General features: G+C 38.8%; 1 protein-coding gene across 1 annotated transcript; it reads left to right on the top strand.

Annotated features, from left to right (window-relative positions):
- The first annotated feature begins 1,486 nt into the window (after positions 1-1,486).
- On the top strand, positions 1,487-20,322 carry hk1 (hexokinase 1). Its single transcript, XM_079338789.1, has 21 exons — positions 1,487-1,857; positions 8,197-8,359; positions 10,399-10,547; positions 10,649-10,768; positions 10,921-11,016; positions 11,156-11,255; positions 11,456-11,639; positions 12,125-12,280; positions 12,383-12,470; positions 12,666-12,811; positions 13,065-13,257; positions 13,363-13,474; positions 14,024-14,172; positions 16,009-16,128; positions 16,250-16,345; positions 16,437-16,536; positions 16,625-16,808; positions 16,985-17,140; positions 17,282-17,369; positions 17,781-17,926; positions 18,512-20,322. Exons 1-21 carry the CDS (start codon positions 1,795-1,797, stop codon positions 18,657-18,659), a joined length of 2,757 nt encoding a protein of 918 aa, XP_079194915.1. The 5' UTR covers positions 1,487-1,794; the 3' UTR covers positions 18,660-20,322.
- The last annotated feature ends 1,385 nt before the right edge of the window (positions 20,323-21,707 follow it).

Below are 21,707 nucleotides of genomic sequence, written 5' to 3'. Positions count from 1 at the left end.
TAAAGTGACACCTTGAGAATCTGTAATCGTATTTTAAAGATTTTTTTGGAGGAAAGAGACCACATGATTTACATAACGTTTTTGAGATTGTTTTATAGTTAGGCATTATGTAAATAGATAAATAATATTCACAATGACCAATATATTAAATACATGGGAATGTGTCCAGAAGGGTCATTGGGCAGCATTTAAATATGCTGGAACGCTCTCCCTGAGCACCTGAAGGCCCCACAGACTACAGCTGCTTTAAAAAAAAAGCCTTAAGACTTATCTTTTTCGAAAAGCCTTCTCTTAACTTCATTTTTTAAGATGTTTTATGTGTTTTTAACTTCTCTTTTATCCTTTTAAACTCTAGCACGTTGAGATTGAAAAATGTAAAGTGCTTTACAAATAAAATGTATTATTATTATGCAATTATGAGAAGATGTGCAAGAAAATGCTCAAAAATTGAGTAGGTAACCAAAGGAAATGCTGTGAGATGACATCATATTAAGACAAATCATTTATTTATTGAATATTAGGATGCCAGCAGGATTGGCTTCTCAATAGTGTTTAATGTTTCTAGAATTTTAAGAACTATTGGAAATGTAGTGTGTGGGTAACATAGAGTAGGTCATTGAATCTGTTCTATAAAGTTGGAATTAACGACACAATCCACATAGTGAGTGTATAAAGTATTACTGGCCTTCTGTGTCTGTGGTTGTTTTCATTAGAGTCCAGACTACACACAGCTGTTGTTGTGATGATGTCACGTCTGTCTGGGAGGACAGTGCAGCCAGAGAAGTGTCAGTCTAATCGGTTTGCTATGATTATGACAAGATAGAAAGAGAGTAAGTGACAGACAGACAGACAGACAGACAGACAGACTGACTGACTGACAGACAGACAGACAGACAGACAGACAGACAGACAGACAGACAGACAGACAGACAGACAGACAGACAGACAGACAGACAGACAGACAGACAGACTGACTGAATGTGGAAAAGAAAATAATCCATCCCCACATTTTCTACTTTGCGAAAGACAGAAAAAAACCTAATCTACAGCTACATCACTATACTTCCTGGGAGTGTGCCCTATAAAGCAGAAGCACAATTAAACACCCTCCCACACAGTTTCCCCTTCTGCCCAGAGCCAAAGAGTTATTTGAGTCATTTTTACAACAGAGTTAGTCATTTTGGTTACACAAGCTTCATGGTATTCAACTTTATAACTTCCTTAAAACAGTAGAGCCTGAATTGCCTGCTCACATTACCCCGCCTCTCCTTAATTATGCAGGCCCCTCTCTTTCGTCTTGCCTCTTCCATCCCTGCAGTTGGTCTCTGAGGAATAGGCTAATGGTTGAAAAGAGGATGTGGCACTCACCCACTCCCCTCCCCCTTACAGAATCCCACTTTAGCCAATAAAATGAGGAGCTGAGGGACAGTGGGCAGGGCTGGAGATCTGGCCCTCCCCGCTCCTCTCTCTCTTCCTCTCTGCCTCCTGCAGCTAACTTGCTGTCTCACTCATGCTTCCTGGCTTCACTCACATGTACAGAGAAAGAGAAGAGCTGTAGAGTCTCAGGCGCACATGAGGCAGCTCTGTCTATTTTAAACTATAGCAGACTGGACTATTTCTCTTGCAGCTTATTACAGATTACATGAGCAAGAGGCCAGTTTTAGCAATTTTTATTTTTAAATGTTTTGTTTGGGATTTTTCTCCATCTGACTTTAGGTGACCGTGTGTAACTGAGTGAGTGTGAGTTTAGCTAAGTGAGTCTGTATGTGAGTGTAAGAGAATTAAGGGACGAGGATGATTGCTGCACAGCTTCTTGCCTATTACTTCACTGAGCTCAAGGATGACCAGGTTAAAAAGGTGAGTGCTTCCTGGTTCTTCTATCTTTGAATTTATAGATTGTGGAGAAAAAAACAGGCATTGAAAGGAGAAGAGGGCCATGATTTTGTAGAGGTCATGGTTTACTCACACTGTTGTCATCTTAACTTTGCTGTAAAACTGGGGTTTTCCACTACAGCACATGTTGAGAAATCTTTGTCTTGTGATGCATCTCTTTCAGTAAGTGAACAAGACGAATAGCATGTTGGAAAAGAAGTGCAAGCAAGAAGCTGTCGTGGTCATAATCACTGACATCTCTTTTTGTAGTGAGGTTAAGTTCACCCTGGCTAATTGTGACAAACCGCACAGCTGTGTTTCTGTTTCTATATTATGATGTGAAAGAAGACATGACACACAGGCGTGTGATACGTGCCATGTTGTGAGCTGATAGAGGTGTGGCAAAGAGGAGGAGAGAGGAAGTAAGAGGTGATAAAAGGACAGATGAACAGTTGGATGAGAAGGTAGATGTGGATTAAGAGCCAAGTCAATGTAGGGGTCACTGAGTTTCTTTTCTGTTCTTTTAAAAATGAGCCTAAAACGTGAACTTTTCTCAGTACAGCTTAGAGAAAGGAACAGGAGACAGACTTCAGCGCTCGTCATTTTTAGCTTTCCATATATCTGAGTCCAAACTGAAATGTAGTGGGGGTTGTTGATTAAGTATCTCCTTTTTCCACAAACATAGTGTCCATCCAATAAGATGTCATATTGAATCAAAGAGTTTCTGCTCCAACAAGTTTTACAGCTTGACTGAATATGAAGAAGTTAAAGGTGAAAGAGGGGAACATGAAGTTAAGACTATGAATGTAAGTCTTTCATAACTTCTCAGCTGAGCAGCCCCCACTGTAAAGCACAAAAACTGGCCAGACCTGTTTTAGTCATCCTTAGAGAAATATGTGTGTTTGTAACCTAAGAGCAGAGCTTTTCCAGTCACTGAGACCCTCACACTTCCCTGCACCTCACTATTGAAAATAATATTGCCAGGAAAGCTATAAAGCACTATCTTCTTATAGCGTAGTCTAAAAAGCTAGTTTGAGTCAGCAGAAGATGAAATACTCTCAGAATCCCTGATGTGTGGTCATATTTTTTCTTATTGTAGTTACAGCTTTACACGTAGTTTATTTTATTGTTAATCTTAAAGCCCTGTTTTAACACATGCTTTCTAATTCTCATATAGAGTAATGTCCCTTTAAGGTTACTTCCTGATGATGTCACATGTCAACAGGCAGACTCTGCCAGGTCTATTTCCCTGAAGTAGTGGAAAAAGTTTACAGCTATCATGATTCTTCCTCCATTTCCCTCACTGCTTCAGTTCATTTGAATTGAGCAATCTTTATTCCTACAACATAGATTCACAAAGCTGCAATTCTCAGGTGTACCTGTTTGCTGTAAAACCGAGTCTGTCAAAGTAAAATACATTATCAGCAGCCAGGATCTGATGTAATACAACACATCTCCCTCCCTCTAACTCTAACTCTTCTCCTGTCCTGCCTGACTAAAATAGGCCAGCTTTGAACCATGTGACTGTAGGTGACTGGAGAAGAAGGCTTACACACAATTACATTGACACACCTACACACTGAGCCAGGTGTGCCACCATTGTGCAGCTTACAAAGCGAAGCAACTTCTAGATGTGACATTTCGAAACACATATTCATGAATTTAAGCACCTACAAAAGAGAAGACAATCTCATCCCTGGTGTGTTTTTACAGCTAAAACGTGTATGCATTAGTTGACGAGCCTCAGTCAGCTGAGTGTGTCCGCTCTTTACTCATTCCACCGCAGTGTCCTTGACTGCACTCTTTGACACACAGAGATTGTGTAGCAGGCATCCAAAGCATCGTTCAGTGAGTGTGTGTGAGCTTGAGGAGGAAAAAAAGGAAAGTACAGAAGAGGGCAGTGTGGAGGACAGTATTTTTCCACATGGCGAGGCGGTGTGTGACCAACATCCTTCACACATAATGTACATACACAACAGAATCAGGTTTCAGGGCTTCCTCAAACAGTGTGTCAATGACGTGGAAAAGGAGGCATTGTTGAAGGGAGGAATGCAAACAGAAAGGAGAGAGGAGGGGAAAGGGGAGGGAGAAGCAGAGGCAGAAACAGAGAGATTGATCTCTTCCTGAAACTTAACCCCGCTGCGGGCGGTGTCAGAGAAAGTTGTGTCAGTGGTGTGTTTGGGGGAAACATGGCCTTTACAGACTCGTGTGTCCAAAGCACAGAGGCTTCATGTTGCCTCACAGGGTCATGTCATTTAGATTTTTTGTTTGGTTAAAAATCTTCTCATAAAACTAAGAAAAGTTAGATGTTTCCAATGAAAGATAATGATAAATTATGTTCATTATGCACTGTATTCCATCTACAAGCGACAGCAAAGATACTGTATCCCTCAGAGCAATGTGAGATCAGATGATGAAGAGCAATGCTAAAGTGCTTAGTCATGGTTTTTAAAGCCAAGAAGTGCTGAGTCATTGATGATAATGTTTTTACTGCAGCAGGAACTAAATTGTGTCCTGGCTCAGAGGATTTCTAGCTTTTAAGGAGAAATGTCGTCTGCTTTTAATCCCTTCTGTAGCCTCACATCCCTGGTCAGCTGGGAGCACTTTGTTATTTAAGTAGACTAGCTAAGGCATTCTCATTCAATTAGCTTATTAGGAACACATTTTTATTTTTAACCCGGTCATTTAGATACACATTTAAGTGCTTGATGCACCTTATATAGTGGTGACCTCACACCAAGGACAGATATTGTGTTTCCATTGCAGGAACTTTCTCGAGGGGACAAGGAACTTTTGAAGACCATTAATACGTTTCCTCACAGAGACCAAGGTCCCAACACAGTCCAAAGCTATTTCTAGTCATAGACTTGTTAACCTCAATGCAATTAAGGTCAAAAATGAATACATGCATTTTTTTAAAATAGTATTAATAGGAATTGAAAATGTAATTCCATGTTATTTTGTCCCTTTTGTTTAACTTTAAGTATAAACAAGTGAAGGGCTTTAATTTGAACCAATAATTGAGATAATAAAAATGAGCTAATAATAAAAAAAAAGGGACAAATGAAGTGTCTGAAAAGCAGTGGGAAGAAGTAAAACATATACTTTATATCCCTACCCCTTTCTCATTTTTCCTTTGTTTATAAATCATTCCAATAAATGCTCACAGTGATTTACAACTAATAAAGAAACGTATACCCAGTTTGTTTGCACCTAAAATAACTCAATAACAATCCCGGTTTACAATCGTGATATTGCTTAAATTTGTTAAATAGGTGGCAACTGAATGCATGGCTAAGGGACGACCTCGGGTTGGCACGCTGTGTCCAATTAATTGCCCTAACATTACAGGTTGTACACACCCATGTTAGCTCATGGGTGTATAATAAAGACCAGCCAGTTTGCTGGCAATAAGTTTCTTGCTTCCATTATGGTTTCTTATGTACTGGTGCCCAGTAAATGTATGAAGGATTTCGAATTGGGTCACTCAATTATTGTGGATAACAGGGCTACAACTGAGAGTTTCTGCTCACCATCTGCAGGCTTTCCCTTATAATTATCATACAGATGCGTCAGATGCAGATATTTTTATGGTATATCGTTTACCTTTGTTGCTGTGCTACAGGCATACTTGGAAGCCAGGCTGAGTGGTTTTTAGTACATTATAGAACCAAGCATTGACTTCAACTTAAGAGGAATTAATAAAAAAAAAAGTCACTCATCATTTAAATCATTTAAATGAGCAAATACAAAATTTGTCATCAGAATGTGCACATTTAAAGTATTATTCATAACTCAGTGTTATACCACACCATACGGGCAATAGTTGTTATGCAAAGGTAAAATATAATTGCATTTTGTTCTTGAATAAGCAATACTTAACGAGCATCAGCTTCTGAGAACTTTCTGTTGGTCAGTGAACTGATTCACAAACTGCACAGAGCCACAGACTGAACTATTGATTGTCAATGGAATCAGCAGGACTTCCAGCCATTCCACATTACAGGGATCATTCGTTCTGATGTTACTGTCATAAAGATTAAACATAAACAAGATGTTTTAAAGAGAAGTGCAATGTTTCCTTACAGTTTTTAATGTTTTTAATGTTCTGTAATCGTATACTGTTTAGATAGACAGATGGCTGGCCAGGGTCAAACAAAAGGTCACACAGACATACAAAAATACATAAAGTAAAACAAGCTCTTTATCTCTCGACTAAAATCAGCCAAATGTCACCAAGTAACTAAGTGTGTGATATCCAAGAGGGTAAAGCATTTGACAACAACATTTGATAAATCTGTGGATTATGTAATGTGCATGCATTTGGTTTAGATGTTTATTTAAGCAAATGTAGATTAGCGCTAAGTTTTTGTAAACATGTTTGTAAGGGGTAGAAGGTGCCATCATGTGTGTGTGCATTATAATTGAAAGAACAGATGCTGGACAAGCTGAAGTGTCATTGTGCATGTTAAAGCTCTGATGTGTAAGTGTTTTAAAATGTCTCTAAACCTCTGAGAAACACATGTAAGGTTTTCCGTTTGGTGTTGTGACCCAGCAGGTTAAGAGTACAAATATGTTTTCTTGGGTTTTTGAAATTGAGAGGTCATTTACTAAGCTGTAGGCTCGTGAAAAGAGATGTGCTAATGAACTTTCAAACCATAGGGAGATGCTACATTTAGATAGAATATATGGAATTTACCACCCACACATACAGAGAAGATAACATGGACAACGCTCTTGTCGTGTATGTCATTTTCTGTTGATGTCAATTCAACCTGTTTATACCATTCTCCATTGATAATCAAATCAATAATGTCTGTTAAACCTTCCGTTATGTTGTCATTTAATGTATGATAAAAGCTAACTCAACGGCTTACACTGGCTGAAAAAGTCATTGATCTTTATTACTGTCACAACTAAACTGTCATTTTCCTGAACCAGTTATAACCATTGTGGGAAATACAGTTAATGTGTGTCTCCTTAAACAGGAAGTCTCAACTTTCAAATGTGATGTCTGTTACATTAAAAAGTAGGCTAATCCTGATGAATTGTCACATGGACATCTAAATACAGGCATTATTTTTTTTCTGTATGTGTAATCATGCTAACATCATGCTGACCGTGTGAGTATTTTAAGTATGTCTAGCATATTCTTGTTGTCTTTGTTATAAAACTCACTGACGGTAATCCGGTTAAGGGTCCCACCAAGCAAGAGTTAATCCTCCTACAGTCATCTTGAACATGACATTTAACGGGAGCTGCTCCTGGTGCATCATCCTCACTAATGGTGAGTCTTTGCTTTATCAGAGTGTGATGCAACATAGGATTTCACCATTGTTTAACATCCTGTTCTGCAAAGCCACAGAGCTAAGACTGCTTTGTGTTGTATCTGTGATACCAGTAAGTCTGCAGTTTTATCAGGTCATCTGTCTGCTCAAGATCTACATGTCCAAACTTGCTGATTGTAACTTTCATCTACAGTATATGGCAGTGCAAGAAATCACATTTTCAAGACTATTTTGTACCTTCATGGTGTCAGGACTTTTAATTTGAGACTCTCCTACGCCACATCACAATGCGTCATCTGACCATACCTGTAACATCACTTTATAACAGCCTGGATTGATTAGACCTTGGTCTGTGAAGAGCACTAGTGATATGTTTGATTACACATTGACTGTACATAAAGGTTTGATAACTTTATAGTAGGTATGAGACTGAATGAAGTCGTATTCATGTGGGTTTGTGGGTTTGTGTCTGGCAGTAGATGTGTGGCTTGATTGATCAGAGGTGGAAAACATTGGTATGATATTCTGTGTGGGAATAATGTGTTCTTCGGTAGATCACAGTACAGTAGTAGAAAGATGAAACATTTTGCAGTTCACATGATGGTGCTGGGTAATATTATTAGAAAGAAGAGCAGCCGAGAAGTGGCATGTAGATATGAAGACATCACATTTATTCTCGAGTTCACAGTATTTCAATTGCAGAATGGGCTGTATAACTTGTTTGTTCAATTTGCATTGGTCAATTTACCTGCAATAGCCTTATAATCCAAATGTTTGCACTGTTGCTTGACTATGCCAAGAGTCTAATAGAAATACTGTGGGGCTGGATGTTTTACAATGCTGGTGCAACGAATATGACACTAACAGACTTGGATAAAACAATTTTTTTCTGCAGACAAAAGTGGATGTAAAGTAGTATTGTATCTTGATTTAATAGTTTATTGTTAAAACATTGATAATCTGGCGTCTGGTGATTCGCATATTTGACTAATAATATAAACATTTGAAGCTAACACACTCATTTTTCTGTTTTCAGATTGATAAATACCTCTACTCCATGCGTTTCTCTGATGAGACGTTACTGGACATCACACAGCGGTTTCGGAGAGAGCTGGCCAAAGGACTTGGGCGGGACACTAATGCCACTGCTGCACTGAAGATGCTGCCAACATTTGTACGATCAATCCCTGATGGTTCAGGTTAGTAGCTCTAACTCTTATTGTAAATATAGTCGGATAATCTGAAACCAATCGGTTTAAGCACTGTATATAATGAAATCAGTGTCAACACAGGTTTGCCTATTTTCTCTCTGTATAAACGAGTCAACACGATTAGGAGTCTAAGTAAGCTTTCAAATACCTTATCCACACTAATAGATATGTCATCACGGCCAGTGTTTGTTAACATGGAGCTTTAGATCTCAGGAGGCATTTAAAGAGAAAATGACAAACTCATGCAGACATACCCGCAGAGATGAAGAAACTCAAATGGTCATTTACAGTAATCTAATAGTACTTGCATTTTTTTATTATAAAAAAAAAAGAGAGCCGTCAAAGAGCCTGTAGTTACACACACTTTGCTGTTTTGCACAATTCTGCTGCATCTTTCCCCCTCTTGTAGCTGCTGTTCCCCCCCTAATGTTGGCTTGTACTACTGCTCCAAAAATGCCCTCAGCTCCTTCTACAAACCTTAATTGTAGCATACTTCCAGTCGCTGTTCTTTGGTTATCAGCTTGTCTGGACATGACAGTCATCTTCTTCTGTGGTGTCGAACAGCGATATGAACTGAGACTGCCTGTTGTCTGTCTCCGCTCTTTTCTCTTTTAAACTCGTTTAGTTTAGTTGATTAAACATTGAACTAATATTTCTATGACATGCGTGAGGTATTAATGAGACTGTAAGAAGTGTATATATTTATATACATTTAATACAAGTGTAAGCTCATGTATAAAAGGTATTGTATTAGTCACATCGTGATGTTGTGAATGGTAAATAAATGGCTCTGCTACATTTCACTAAATCTGAGTAATGTCAGTGAGTGTGGAGGAAGAAGTGCAGCCTGTCATCGATTATAGGTACTATAATATTTAGTTAGTTTAGTTTGCTCAGGCTTACAGAAGCTTTGTTTGGCCAAGGGTTGGGAAAAAGCCTGACTCTAATTACATCTTATCTATTTTAAGTCATGCACAGATAAGGCCTAACATAATTACAGCGCGTGTCATCAATTCCTACGGACAGACGGACCAATAAAAAAAGAAAAGACTGGAATGAAATACAACGATTGCACCAACCTTTCATAGTTTATACTAGCTTCTCTGCTTTACTCACATTCCTCTCTGATAAAATATCTTTGACATGACCTTGTATTCTGAGCTGCACAAAAACTTGTAGCAGTGTATCATTATAACATGAAACTACATTGCTGGGTAAAGGTTGAATTTATCTTCTACAAACCAAACCAGTGATTAGAAACATCATCATGTGGCAGTTTCACATTTCAGAGAAGTGATTAGAAACGTAATCATTTAACCTTTTTTTTAATGAGCACTGGAGTTAAAGAGTTACAGTTTGATTTGTTTGTCCTGAATGACTTCGGATACGGATTAAGAAGAGATTTCACAGTGACATTAAGGGAGTTATCCTAATCACAGCTCCACAGCCATAGTCTCACAGCACGCTGTCTACTCAATCCAATAACATCCCATCACAAAAATCAGGATTGTTTGACAAAATAACTGCTTACAATGTTCACGACACGCTTTTATATCTGAGCCTGTCATTGTTTATAGAACACAGTCTTCTAGTGCAGGTTCGTGACTTGCTTGCTCACAGTTGTTAAGCTACTGTTTGATTTCCTCATAAAGGTCCTTTCTGATTAGCTCTTGTTCTGGTTGTATGGCTACTGTTACACTTGTGGTGAGGTTGAGAAATCATTAACCAATAACTGTAGAGGAAGTTCAGCTTGCAGAAATGATCTTGGTGCGTCTAAGATACACCATCATACACACGTACGCAAAGAAAGACTCAACTGATAGATATAGAAATACCCTTTGATTGTTTTCTTGTTAGTAAATTGAATAACTATAGTCCGCATCTTTAGCCGAAGACAAAACAGCTTGCTCAAACAGCTTTACGTTTCCATGCTGTAAAGTGTGACATAAGTTCCCTCTACACTAATGCTGAACGCTGTATTTATCACAATCACGTATTTCCTACCTTCTGCCTTTCTGTCTTGACAGAGAAGGGGGACTTCATTGCGTTGGATTTAGGAGGCAGTAACTTCCGTATCCTCAGAGTCAAAGTGAGTCATGAGAAGAAACAGACGGTTCAGATGGAGAGTCAGATTTATGACACACCAGAGGACATCCTTCACGGCAGTGGAACAAGGGTCAGTGTTAATGCTAAAAATAAAGGCAGAAATAGACGCGTACTGTATCTCTCAAATCTCACCCCCAAACCACCTCTCCCTCTTTTCTCCCTCTATTCCAGCTGTTCGACCATGTGGCCGAGTGTCTCGGGGACTTCATGGAAAAACAAAACATCAAAGACAAGAAACTTCCAGTAGGATTTACCTTCTCCTTTCCCTGCCAGCAGACCAAACTAGACGAGGTAAGTGGAATACAAATTCAGCAGTCGTCTTCATAGCACAGCATAGTCAACTCTTATTTGTGACATGTTCTTATCAGAGATCTGATGATTACTATGCATTTTATAAACGCGTTGTATAACTTCCTTCTGGCTCTCTAATTATTTGTTTCCAGAGCTTTCTGATAACATGGACAAAACGTTTCAAGGCCAGTGGAGTGGAAGGAATGGACGTCGTCAATCTGCTCAACAAAGCAATTAAGAAAAGAGGGGTGCGTCTTATCTTTTGTCTCATTTAGACTCTTTTTAACGTCACACTTTAGCTCTAAAATCTAAGGCCATCAAACTCAAGTGTATGCTAATCAGTCAGCTAGCCTGTTAACAAACATTCTTACATATGTGCATTTTTAGGACTATGACGCTGACATCATGGCAGTCGTGAATGACACTGTGGGAACGATGATGACTTGTGGATTTGATGACCAACGCTGTGAAGTCGGCATTATCATCGGTAATACCGCAAAGTGCATTTGAAAGGAAGAGGAATCAGTCAGATTGAAAATGTATAGAACCAATCAAGAAGAAAAATGGCAAACGTAACTTACTGAAAAAAACCACGGTGCCTTTATCAAGAAAATAATTGCTGTCAGTTAAAATGATAAATCTAAAATATGTTCAATATGAATGTATGGATACTTTGTTTGTATTTAGGCACTGGTACCAACGCATGCTACATGGAGGAGCTGCGTCACATCGACCTGGTGGAGGGAGACGAGGGCAGGATGTGTGTGAACACTGAGTGGGGAGCTTTTGGAGACGACGGCAGGCTGGAGGACATCAGGACAGAGTTTGACAGAGAGATAGACAGAGGGTCCCTGAACCCTGGAAAACAGCTGTATGTCACACTGAAACTATTTCCTTCAGACTTTTCATTCCTGAGATGATATTAATCTGCAATCTTAATCATTCTGAAATGGAACTGCAGAGTTGGCTATAATTAGCCGTCAGTTGCTCACAAAGTTTTTGTAAATGGTTTTCTTTAGGATAGAGCTCAAAATCATTCAAAGCATCCATATTTTCTTTTATTACAACAAAATAAGATACGGATAAAGAAGTCTTTTTTTGATTACTTTTTTGAGGTTTTTTACATGTACCTACAGTCCGAAGGTTTTTGAAGAACATATCTCATTTGTAATGGTCCTGTGTTCTCCGTTAACTTGAGTAGAAGAGAAGTCTGGACTCCTTGTTGGCACTCTGCCCTGTTTTTTTTTCTCAGATGGGGGGGGGGGGGGGGGGGACGTTTTCTGAAAACAGTGTAGTATGTAGTAAGTATAAAGAATATCACTTGGGATTCTATTTTCTGTTCCTTTTGTATGATAGATTTGAGAAGATGGTCAGTGGTATGTACATGGGGGAGCTGGTTCGACTCATCCTAGTGAAGATGGCGAGAGAGGGTCAACTGTTTGAGGGAAGGATCACACCTGAGCTGCTCACAAGGGGATCTATTGAGACCAAACACATCTCAGCCATAGAAAAGTGAGTGGGACGACATTTAATTTCATTAATTTCCTTAATGGAGCATTTCTATAAAAAACTATGAATCATGTATATCTCTGCTTCTCTTTGTTTTCTCCTTAGGAGTAAGGAGGGTTTGAACAAGACCAAAGAGATTTTATTCAAACTTGGTGTGGAGCCTTCGAATGAAGACTGTATCGCTGTGCAGCACGTGTGTATTATAATTATTATTCAGTATGGGTATTTTTCAGTTTGTTTTTAGACGCTTTAATTGGCATGATCATAAAAAAATTTGAAAACTCCAAGTTCAGGTATTTGACCTGAGGTTTATTAATTCAGGTTCTTAGTGTTGATTAAATGAACATTTGAATATGCTGATTGATAAATGGCTCTCCTCCCTCTTCAGGTTTGTGCCATCGTGTCATTCCGCTCTGCAAACCTGATCGCAGCCACACTGGCAGGCATCCTGATGAGGCTGAAGGAGAACAAAGGAGTGGCACGTCTGCGAACCACTGTAGGCATAGATGGATCTCTGTACAAGATGCACCCACAGTGAGTTACCGAAGAATTAAATCAAATACCAAAATATATGCTTTACATGGTCTATCAGCACAATTCACTTTCATAGTTATTCCAGCTTTTATTGTTTGTAGGTCATTCCTTTGAACTTTCCATAAAGGTGATCGAGAAATGCTGTCAGACGTCTTACTGAATATCTGACATCATATTAAGCACAAACTCTCTGTTGACCACATTTCTTCTTTAAAAAGCCCAATAAAAAGCAACTAACTCCTAATTGTTCCAGATATTCACGTCGTCTTCATAAGACTGTCCGTCGCTTGGTGCCGGACTGTGATGTCCGGTTCCTCCTTTCAGAGAGTGGAAGTGGAAAAGGGGCAGCCATGGTGACAGCGGTGGCCTACCGACTCGCTGAACAGTCGAAACATATTGCCCAAACGCTTTCTGAATTCCGTTTGACGCAAGAACAGCTGCTTGAGGTGAGGAGAGAAAGATTGTGAATGATGTGATTTTAGTGTTTGGACATCTGGACACTGTATTAAAGTTCCTAACATAAGTTACATTCGGGGAATTCTTTTGTTTAGGTAAAGAACCGAATGAGGATAGAGATACAAAATGGCCTTTCGAAGAGCACTCAGGACTCAGCTACAGTCAAGATGCTGCCAACTTTTGTCCAAAGCACTCCTGATGGTACAGGTGAGACACATAGGCTCACACCCAATCATACACAGAGGTAGGTGTCTTTATGTTCAATTGTGTGACTTTATGTGGGTGGAAGCAACTGGTATTATTACACAGCAGTTAAGCAGCTTATTTCAGCTGACTAACAATGACACATCTCGTCATTGACAGACCTCTTGGCCAATAAAAAGGCGCAATCACTGAACTGCACTAAAGCCACTTTTGATCTGATTTCTTACCCTTGAGAATTTTTTGTGCAACTTCAAAAAGTGTTCATACTTGCCACACAACGTTTTGTTTCAATTGCATTATTGTGTTTTTAGACCAGGGAACATCTACAATAAGGGTTGTTAAACATGTTTCCAAAACAATACAAGATGAATAAAATGGCATCATGAATCAACGTTTCAGGATAAAAATCTGTTCCTACGTAATTTTAAATTCATATACTCAACTCTTAATTTTGTTCAGTAAATGGCGTATACCTGGGAGGTGTTTTTTTTACATGCCTACTGCTACATTAATTAATATTTTCCTCTGTTTGTCTGCCTGCCTTTTATCCAGAACATGGTGATTTCTTGGCGTTGGATTTAGGAGGAACCAACTTCAGAGTTCTCTTGGTCAAGATTCGCTCTGGCAAAAGGAGAACAGTAGAAATGCACAACAAGATCTACGCTATTCCTCTAGAAGTGATGCAGGGCACAGGAGAGGAGGTGAGAACCATCAGTCGTCAGCTCTAAAATCTGTGGTAGAGCGTTCAGAGTGATGCAGATTACATGGAGATGAACCGTGAATGTAAGGGTAGTAAGTTGTGTGGGAGGTCAGGGGTGTGATCCTTGTTGGCTCAGCGATAAGTAGATCAAAGGAAGCATGGGTGACGGCTGGTTCGTTAAAGAGAGTCAGAAATAGAATTTGGTTAAGATTGGTGTCGAATTGACTCTTTAAACCACGATTTTAACTTTCACCTTTACTCCCATTCCTCCCCCTGCTTCTCTGCCTCCTCGTGTACATTGGACAAGAAAGTCTGAATAGCAATGGCACAGTTTTATCCTCATACCACAGATGTTTTTTCACTTATTTCACCTGACTTACACTTCCCCAGACAGTTCCCTTTTTTCTCGCACAACATTTTATGCGTATCTGTAGTGTGGCCTTACTAAACATTTCATGCCATTATTTCTTCAAATCTTCTTCATGAGCAAAGGTCTACTCAGCCAAGTGAGTAGGAACAATTGTTTTTTTTATTATTTTTAAGTTTCTTTTATTGAGTTTTCAGTGAAATAATGCAGAGAATTAATCCCAATCATAAGAAAAACAGCAAAAATAAAAAAGGTTTTAAAAAAAGTAAAAGCTCAGTATACAATCTTACATACTTTGCACATGAAATACCTCTCTACTATATGTAATGGCAGCAGTATGAGTAAAAGGCAAGGCAAATTAAGTAAAACAATCAGCAGAAAAGAGAAAAAGGAGAATCTTTTTAATGATTCCTGAACCGTGCATTAGATCTTTTCTAGTTTTAGAAGTTAAATAAATCTCGCAAATCCAGCACGAGTGAGATGGAGAGGTTTGGATGATTTCCGGCTAAATAAACCTGCAGACTAACAATGTTGAGAAGCTATAAATTCTGATTGATGCCTTGAAACTGTTGCCAGGAGCAACCCCAAAAGTTGCCATGCTGAGGACTTGATTAATTTTCACATATAAATGAGATTGTGTTGAAGGTGTTTGTTTTTGGGCATGTCGAAAACCTGGTACAACATAGTAGGGGTGATGGCATCTGATACTACTTGAGTTTGAAATAGTTGTTCAAACTCATAGAAGGAGTGATTCACACTACACAGGTTTTTGCACCTGGATAAAAGGAGACCTCTGGTTTACACACAGCATAGGGTTAAAATCTGGATTGCTACATCAGTTCTTCCCGAGCTCACTGAGTTTCTGGATTATAAAAGACTTTAGTTTGACTTTTTTATACTCTTATTTTTGTACATATTTAGTGTTGCTGTGATCAGAAGCGCAACATGTTTGTGAGGTTTTATCCATCCTGAACAGTGTTGCATCATTCTTCCTTCATATTTCACAACGGGCGTAAATGATGCACCTTGAACACAGTCTGAATACTGCTTATATTTGTCTTGTAGGAGGAGTATCTCCTCTCTCACAGGCAAGATGGGTGAGCGCCTGTCTTCCTGTGCTTGTCACAGCTGTTGAGTTACATGGAGTCGGGCTGCATTTTGTACCCGTGTCTACTCCTGGCTGTGTGTGGTCCTTGGATAAGCTCCTCCATTGATAGGAACATACAAGCAGAGCAGAGACTTATCACTCTGGACAATGAAATGAATAAAAGACAGAAAACTCAACGTATGTTACAGTTCTTTAAAATAAGAAATAGTGAAGGCCTTGCCATTTCCATACATTGTTATGTCCACGTTGCGCGTCATTGATGAATCAAAGTAATCAACACCTTCAATAAAAGGCTAAAAATGCACAAAGAAAAAAAAACTTAAAGAAAAACTGCAGCTTCTATCTTGTCTTTTTTTCCCCAGTTGTTCGATCACATTGTGCACTGTATCAGTGACTTCCTGGACTACATGGGGATGAAGAATACTCGTCTTCCTCTGGGCTTCACCTTCTCATTCCCCTGCAGACAGACGAGCCTTGACGCTGTGAGTTCAGAGTCTTCCTTTCTCTACGATACACAGTAAAAATAAACCTATGATCTACCCCAGAATATAATTTTATGAGTGCTGAGTGGTCAATGAACACCTTTTAATTATCTGCATGCAGGGCATTCTTGTGACGTGGACTAAGGGCTTCAAGGCAACAGACTGTGAAGGAGAAGATGTGGTTGGACTGTTGAGGGAGGCCATAAAGAGGAGAGAGGTAGAGTACAACCAACCTGCTGTTTTAAAACTGTTGAAAAAAACCCCCAAAAAACTGTGATGTTGCATCATATTGTGCGTTTCTGCTTAAGGAATTTGACTTGGATGTGGTGGCGGTAGTGAATGATACTGTGGGAACCATGATGACCTGCGCTTACGAAGAACCTACCTGCGAGATTGGACTCATTGCTGGTTGGTTACTCGTGTTTGGACAGTTTTGGATAAATCAACTTTTTCCATTCATCTGAGTGTTGTTAATGTTACCTGTGTTTGTTTAAAGGCACTGGCAGTAATGCGTGTTACATGGAGGAGATGAGGAACGTTGAGATGATTGAGGGAGATGAGGGGCGGATGTGTGTCAACATGGAGTGGGGGGCTTTTGGAGACAATGGATGCCTGGACGACATTAGGACAGAGTACGACCGTGCTGTGGATGACTTTTCCCTCAATCCAGGCAAACAAAGGTAATCTCTACGCACGCACACAAACATGTATACTGTTGATGCTCTTCAAGTCAGAAACGCCTTATAGCATGCTAACTCTTTTTTTTCTGGACTCCTTTCTCTTTATATGACTTTGAGTACGTGTGGTTGTATCTATATGGGTTTTTTTTATGTGTTTTTCACGTTTTCTTTTATAGATATGAGAAAATGTGCAGCGGCATGTATCTCGGTGAGATTGTGCGGAACATCCTGATAGATATGACCAAGAAGGGATTCCTGTTCAGAGGACAGATTTCTGAAACACTGAAGACCAGAAGCATCTTTGAAACAAAGTTCCTCTCACAGATAGAGAGGTAAAAACAATGGGATGTGAAATGTGTTTAGTTTAGATCTCTGCCTGTAGTTCATGCTTTTAAAAATGTACTTGAATATTTTATGTTTTGTTTTTTTTTGTTTTTTTAACCTCTGCCAATTTTCATTCTCTCTAACTCCAGTGACCGATTAGCTCTGCTGCAGGTGAGATCCATCCTACAACACCTGGGGCTGGACAGCACTTGTGATGACAGTATTATAGTCAAAGAGGTAAGGCATCCCATGCATCTACTGCAGTACATATTCAAATGTTTTTTCTACAAATTGCATCAAAGTGAATGAGAAAGTTTAGCATCAAATCCAGGCTACACTTGTCCTTAATATTCCAGGACTGTTGCACTAAAAGTCCATGTTTTTGGGGTAGGAGTAGGTTATCAACTTGCTGGTTGAATAAAATAAGTGAACAGTGGACACTGGAGGAGTCTGAACCCTTAGCACTTTGTTATCAGGCTGTTTTTTGTGAAAGAGGAAGGAATACGTGACTTCACAAAAGCTTACAGAAACAGACGTCTTTCATTAATTATTTTCGTTGTTTGTTGATTGGTATTGGCTCAGCAAACTGTGTCACCAACAGTCTGCTCAGTGTTGCAATAATGATAAAGGCATTTTTTTGTAATACAGGTGTGTGGAGCTGTATCACATCGGGCAGCTCAGCTGTGTGGGGCCGGCATGGCAGCAGTGGTGGATAAGATCAGAGAGAACCGAGGACTGGACCATCTGAACATCACTGTAGGGGTGGACGGGACTCTCTACAAACTTCATCCTCAGTGAGTAGAAAAACACTATTTAAATAACAAATGTTTGTCATCCCTGGGGTGAAACGGCCATATAGAAAATATGCAAATACAGACATTGACAAGCTCAACCAGTTGTGACAACTAAGAAGAGGTGTAGCCTGAACGGCTCAACAAGCGTGTCTGTTACTTTTTAAATCTTGATGATGATTTTATTTTGAGTACATCCAACACTTTACCACATCTGGTTTTTCTTGTTTGACCAGTTTAACATAGATTCATACATTTTAAGAGTACAGATGTTAATTTACATCTGAACTCGATGCAGTACTAAATTTTTGTTTCAAAATCTCCTTTGATGAAACATTTATTTAAAGAATGTTATTTGTACCCTGGTCATGTTTGAAGTAGTCCATGAAGTGGACTATTTAACTAATCTTGTCATTTAACAGCTTGTCATGTATCACCATGCAAATACAGCAATCCTGTTGGACTTGTTTCTCACTGACTACCTGTTTAAAGCCGAATCTCCCCCCTTTCATAGCTACACCCAATCTTGTTTTTCCTTCTTTTCTGCTTTTCTCTTTAATAATATTGTCAATGTTTTCTCCCTGCCAGTTTCTCGGGGATCATGCACCAGACGGTAAATGAACTGGCTCCTCAATGTAATGTCAACTTCCTGCTTTCAGAAGACGGCAGTGGGAAAGGAGCTGCACTCATCACAGCCGTAGGCTGCCGGCTAAGACAGGAGCTTAACAATAAATAGGAATGAACTCCTGTCTCACCTTCTCTATGTTCTTTCTCCGTCCACCTGCTTTCTCGTCCCCTTTTTTTTGTCCCATTTCTTCCCGAATCACACCAGTCCAGAAAATGCGTCAGGCTCCTGGGGCTGCCTTAGTTCATCTGTATGACACAGAGAGATCTTCTTCTGCTGTATTAGCAGACAGTCAGGCACTGTGTTGTAGTCGGATTTTGTTTGATTAACCTTTAAACCAATACTCGGATTTGATTAATGTTTTGTTATTTCTGAGGTGAACCTTCAGGCACATTGAGTTCCAGGGCTGACAAAGTTTTATTACTCCTGTAATGCGCCTGTGAGCAGTTTATCATCGCCACCTAGAGGATCCCTCTGACAACTGCAAACAGTTAAAATACTCCCAAGTTCAACAGTTGCAATACAATAACCAAAGGCAGAAAAATATTTATTCTGGCAAGATGCTCAATATGTAATGAGATTAAAGGGAATATTTTTGATTTAAAATGTTAACATCTTACCCAGATGTAAAAACAATATATGATAATTATATTGTTGCTATTTATTTTATTTTTATATTGGGAGAGATCGAAAATGTTATTGTTGCAATAGCCTATTGTCCAAGTCCCTTTAGTCTGTATTCATTCTTTATTGGAGGGTTTGACAACCACAAAAGTGGAGAAAACGAGACATGTTTGATCTGCAGGGAACGCTATGTCACATGTTTGTTGAGAATTTACATTAGGTGAAATTCATAACAGAAGTCCTATTCTACTCTTATCTACTGTAACATTTTTCTCAAGAACCTTTTTATTTTTGTAAGTAAAAATCTGGTTCTTTATAGCAAGCACAACCAGCTGTTGATGAATTTAAGTTGTCTTAAGAAGTTCTTGTTACTCGTCCGCACAGTGTGACTAGCCGCTTAGCTCAGCCATGAGACAGAACTGTGGTGCTAACATGAAAGTCAGTGAATCAGAAAAAAAACAAAACTGTATAAGAAGAATATTTAAAGAGAATCTCAGAGGAAGATTTAAATACTTTGGAACTAAGTTGTGTCCCTGTAGTCACTCACTGTAATTCATATGATCCTACAGACTGGAGGGTGTTTAAGTGAACTGCTGTACACATTCTTATGACACCATAATGCAGAGTCAAATATTTATTTTTCTCTATCTTCTTCAATAGTTGTATTATAACTGTGTCTGATGCTTATTAAGAAAGATGGAATCTTTCAGTGGCTTTCTTCATTGTAGTGGCAAGTCTTTTTAAAACCTTAAACCTTGACTTCAAGTTAACTTGTTTCTGTTTTAAGGTCAGGACAGGGTACTGTTGTTATGCAATGACGAGTCTTCCATTTGCTGCTCTACATTTTACTGCCATTGTAAAGCCAGTTGCAGTTCTGAAGTTTTGGGGTAGATTAGCATAGACCCACCCAAAAGCTATTACACTTAAGAATTCCTAGAAATCTCAAACAAACGGAGCTTCCATTCCCACTGTTACTCAAACTGCCAGAAGTTTAAAGCTAGCCGGCCTTCAGACTTCTCTCAAAAGTAGATAAACTGAAGCCCCACAGAAACTTAAATCTCTTCTTTTTCCTGTGATCACAAACCCAGACATATCCACCGTCCAACACTGTCAATCAAAGTCACTAAATAAAGACAAACCTGTGTCAATATATTGTGGTTGTTTTCTTCTCAAATCATATACATTAGACTGTATTAAGTTCAGTGATGCAATAAATGTATTCAGGTTGTTTTTCAATGTTATTGTTTGTCAGCATCAGGCTGTCTCAAGTGTCTCTTATCATAAAAGATAACTGCCTCATGTTCACTTCATCAACCTTTTGCACTACTCAGCACTGCACTATTATCTTGTTTAATCTTGTACATATTAGTCTTTAATTTCTTGTCTATATTTTTTGTTCATATGTAATGTTTACATTGTACAGAAAGCGCACAGTCTACCGAAGTTAAATTCCTTGTGTGTTAAACATACCTGGCCAATATAGCTAATTTTGATCCTATGGCAAGTCCTTTTAACATTAAAAAAAAAAAAGTCTGGCTGACAAGTAGTAGTTTTCACGAGTGGAAATTACATTTTAACATGTTGAAATTTAAGTTGTACATGTTTAAATGTTAATTCAAGATAACTAAAACCATTTTTACATGTATACAAATATATTTCTACATGTCAAAATGTCATTTCAACATGAATAGCATCTCGACCATCTCGAGTGTGATGTTGCTTTTATACAGCAGTAATACAAGCAAAAAATAGTGGTAACTACTAAAACAGATTGTTTTAACTCCAACAACTCAAGTTTCACAGTTTAACTAAAACTAGTCTCATCTTAAGCAGCCTAAACATGGGGAACACAATCTGCAGCTTGAAGCTTGAAGGCTACCCTGCAAGATGTTGTCTCTGCTAACATTTATTTGATTGCTTGTGTGATTAGTTTGCAGATCAATTCTGTAACAGAAAAACATGTTAAAAAAAAACCGTAGTTGACAAGAGACAACTTGGAAGTTTGTGAATAAATATCCAAATGAAAGTAAAATAACATACTGAGATGATGAGGATTCACTGTTCTCAACTATTGTTCAAAGAGTTGGCTTAAGAGGCAGTGAGACTGGTGAGGAGAAGGAGAAGGAGCAGGTGAAGGACTCTGTAGGAAGCTAAAATACACCCAAATACACAAAACTAGTACAAATGAAAATGTTTGAACTGACATTGCTAATCACCTGTCCAGCTGCTGTTGCTATCCACTGAACATAGAGGGTTGAAAAACCTTAACATAAAGCAATCATTGACATCTACATTTGCTATTAGGCCTACCGTTAATACTTTAACATTTCAATAAATGTTAAAAGGGCTGTAAGGTGAAACGACGCTCTATTTAGTCTTCTAAAAACAAATGTTATTTTGAAACTACAGATGATTTAGAAATCTACTGCAAGTCTGTGAACAAAAACAAGGGACAGAAAGCTTATTAGTCCAGTTATATTTACTGTATAAGATAAGATACATTTTTATTTATGCCACAATGCAGAAAGGGCCATG

This window comes from Symphodus melops (assembly GCF_947650265.1).
Source record: "Symphodus melops genome assembly, chromosome: 3".
NCBI classification, from domain to species: domain Eukaryota; kingdom Metazoa; phylum Chordata; class Actinopteri; order Labriformes; family Labridae; genus Symphodus; species Symphodus melops.
Note: the sequence above shows the minus strand (reverse complement) of the source record. Positions and strands in the feature narration are given on the sequence as shown.

Coding starts and splice junctions, on each gene's coding strand:
- hk1 (XM_079338789.1), top strand. CDS start 1,795: ATGATTGCTGCACAGCTTCTTGCCTATTACTTCACTGAGCTCAAGGAT. Junction 10,769..10,920: donor AGCAGACCAAACTAGACGAG/GTAAGTGGAATA, acceptor ATTTGTTTCCAG/AGCTTTCTGATAACATGGAC. Junction 12,812..13,064: donor CTGTACAAGATGCACCCACA/GTGAGTTACCGA, acceptor TAATTGTTCCAG/ATATTCACGTCGTCTTCATA.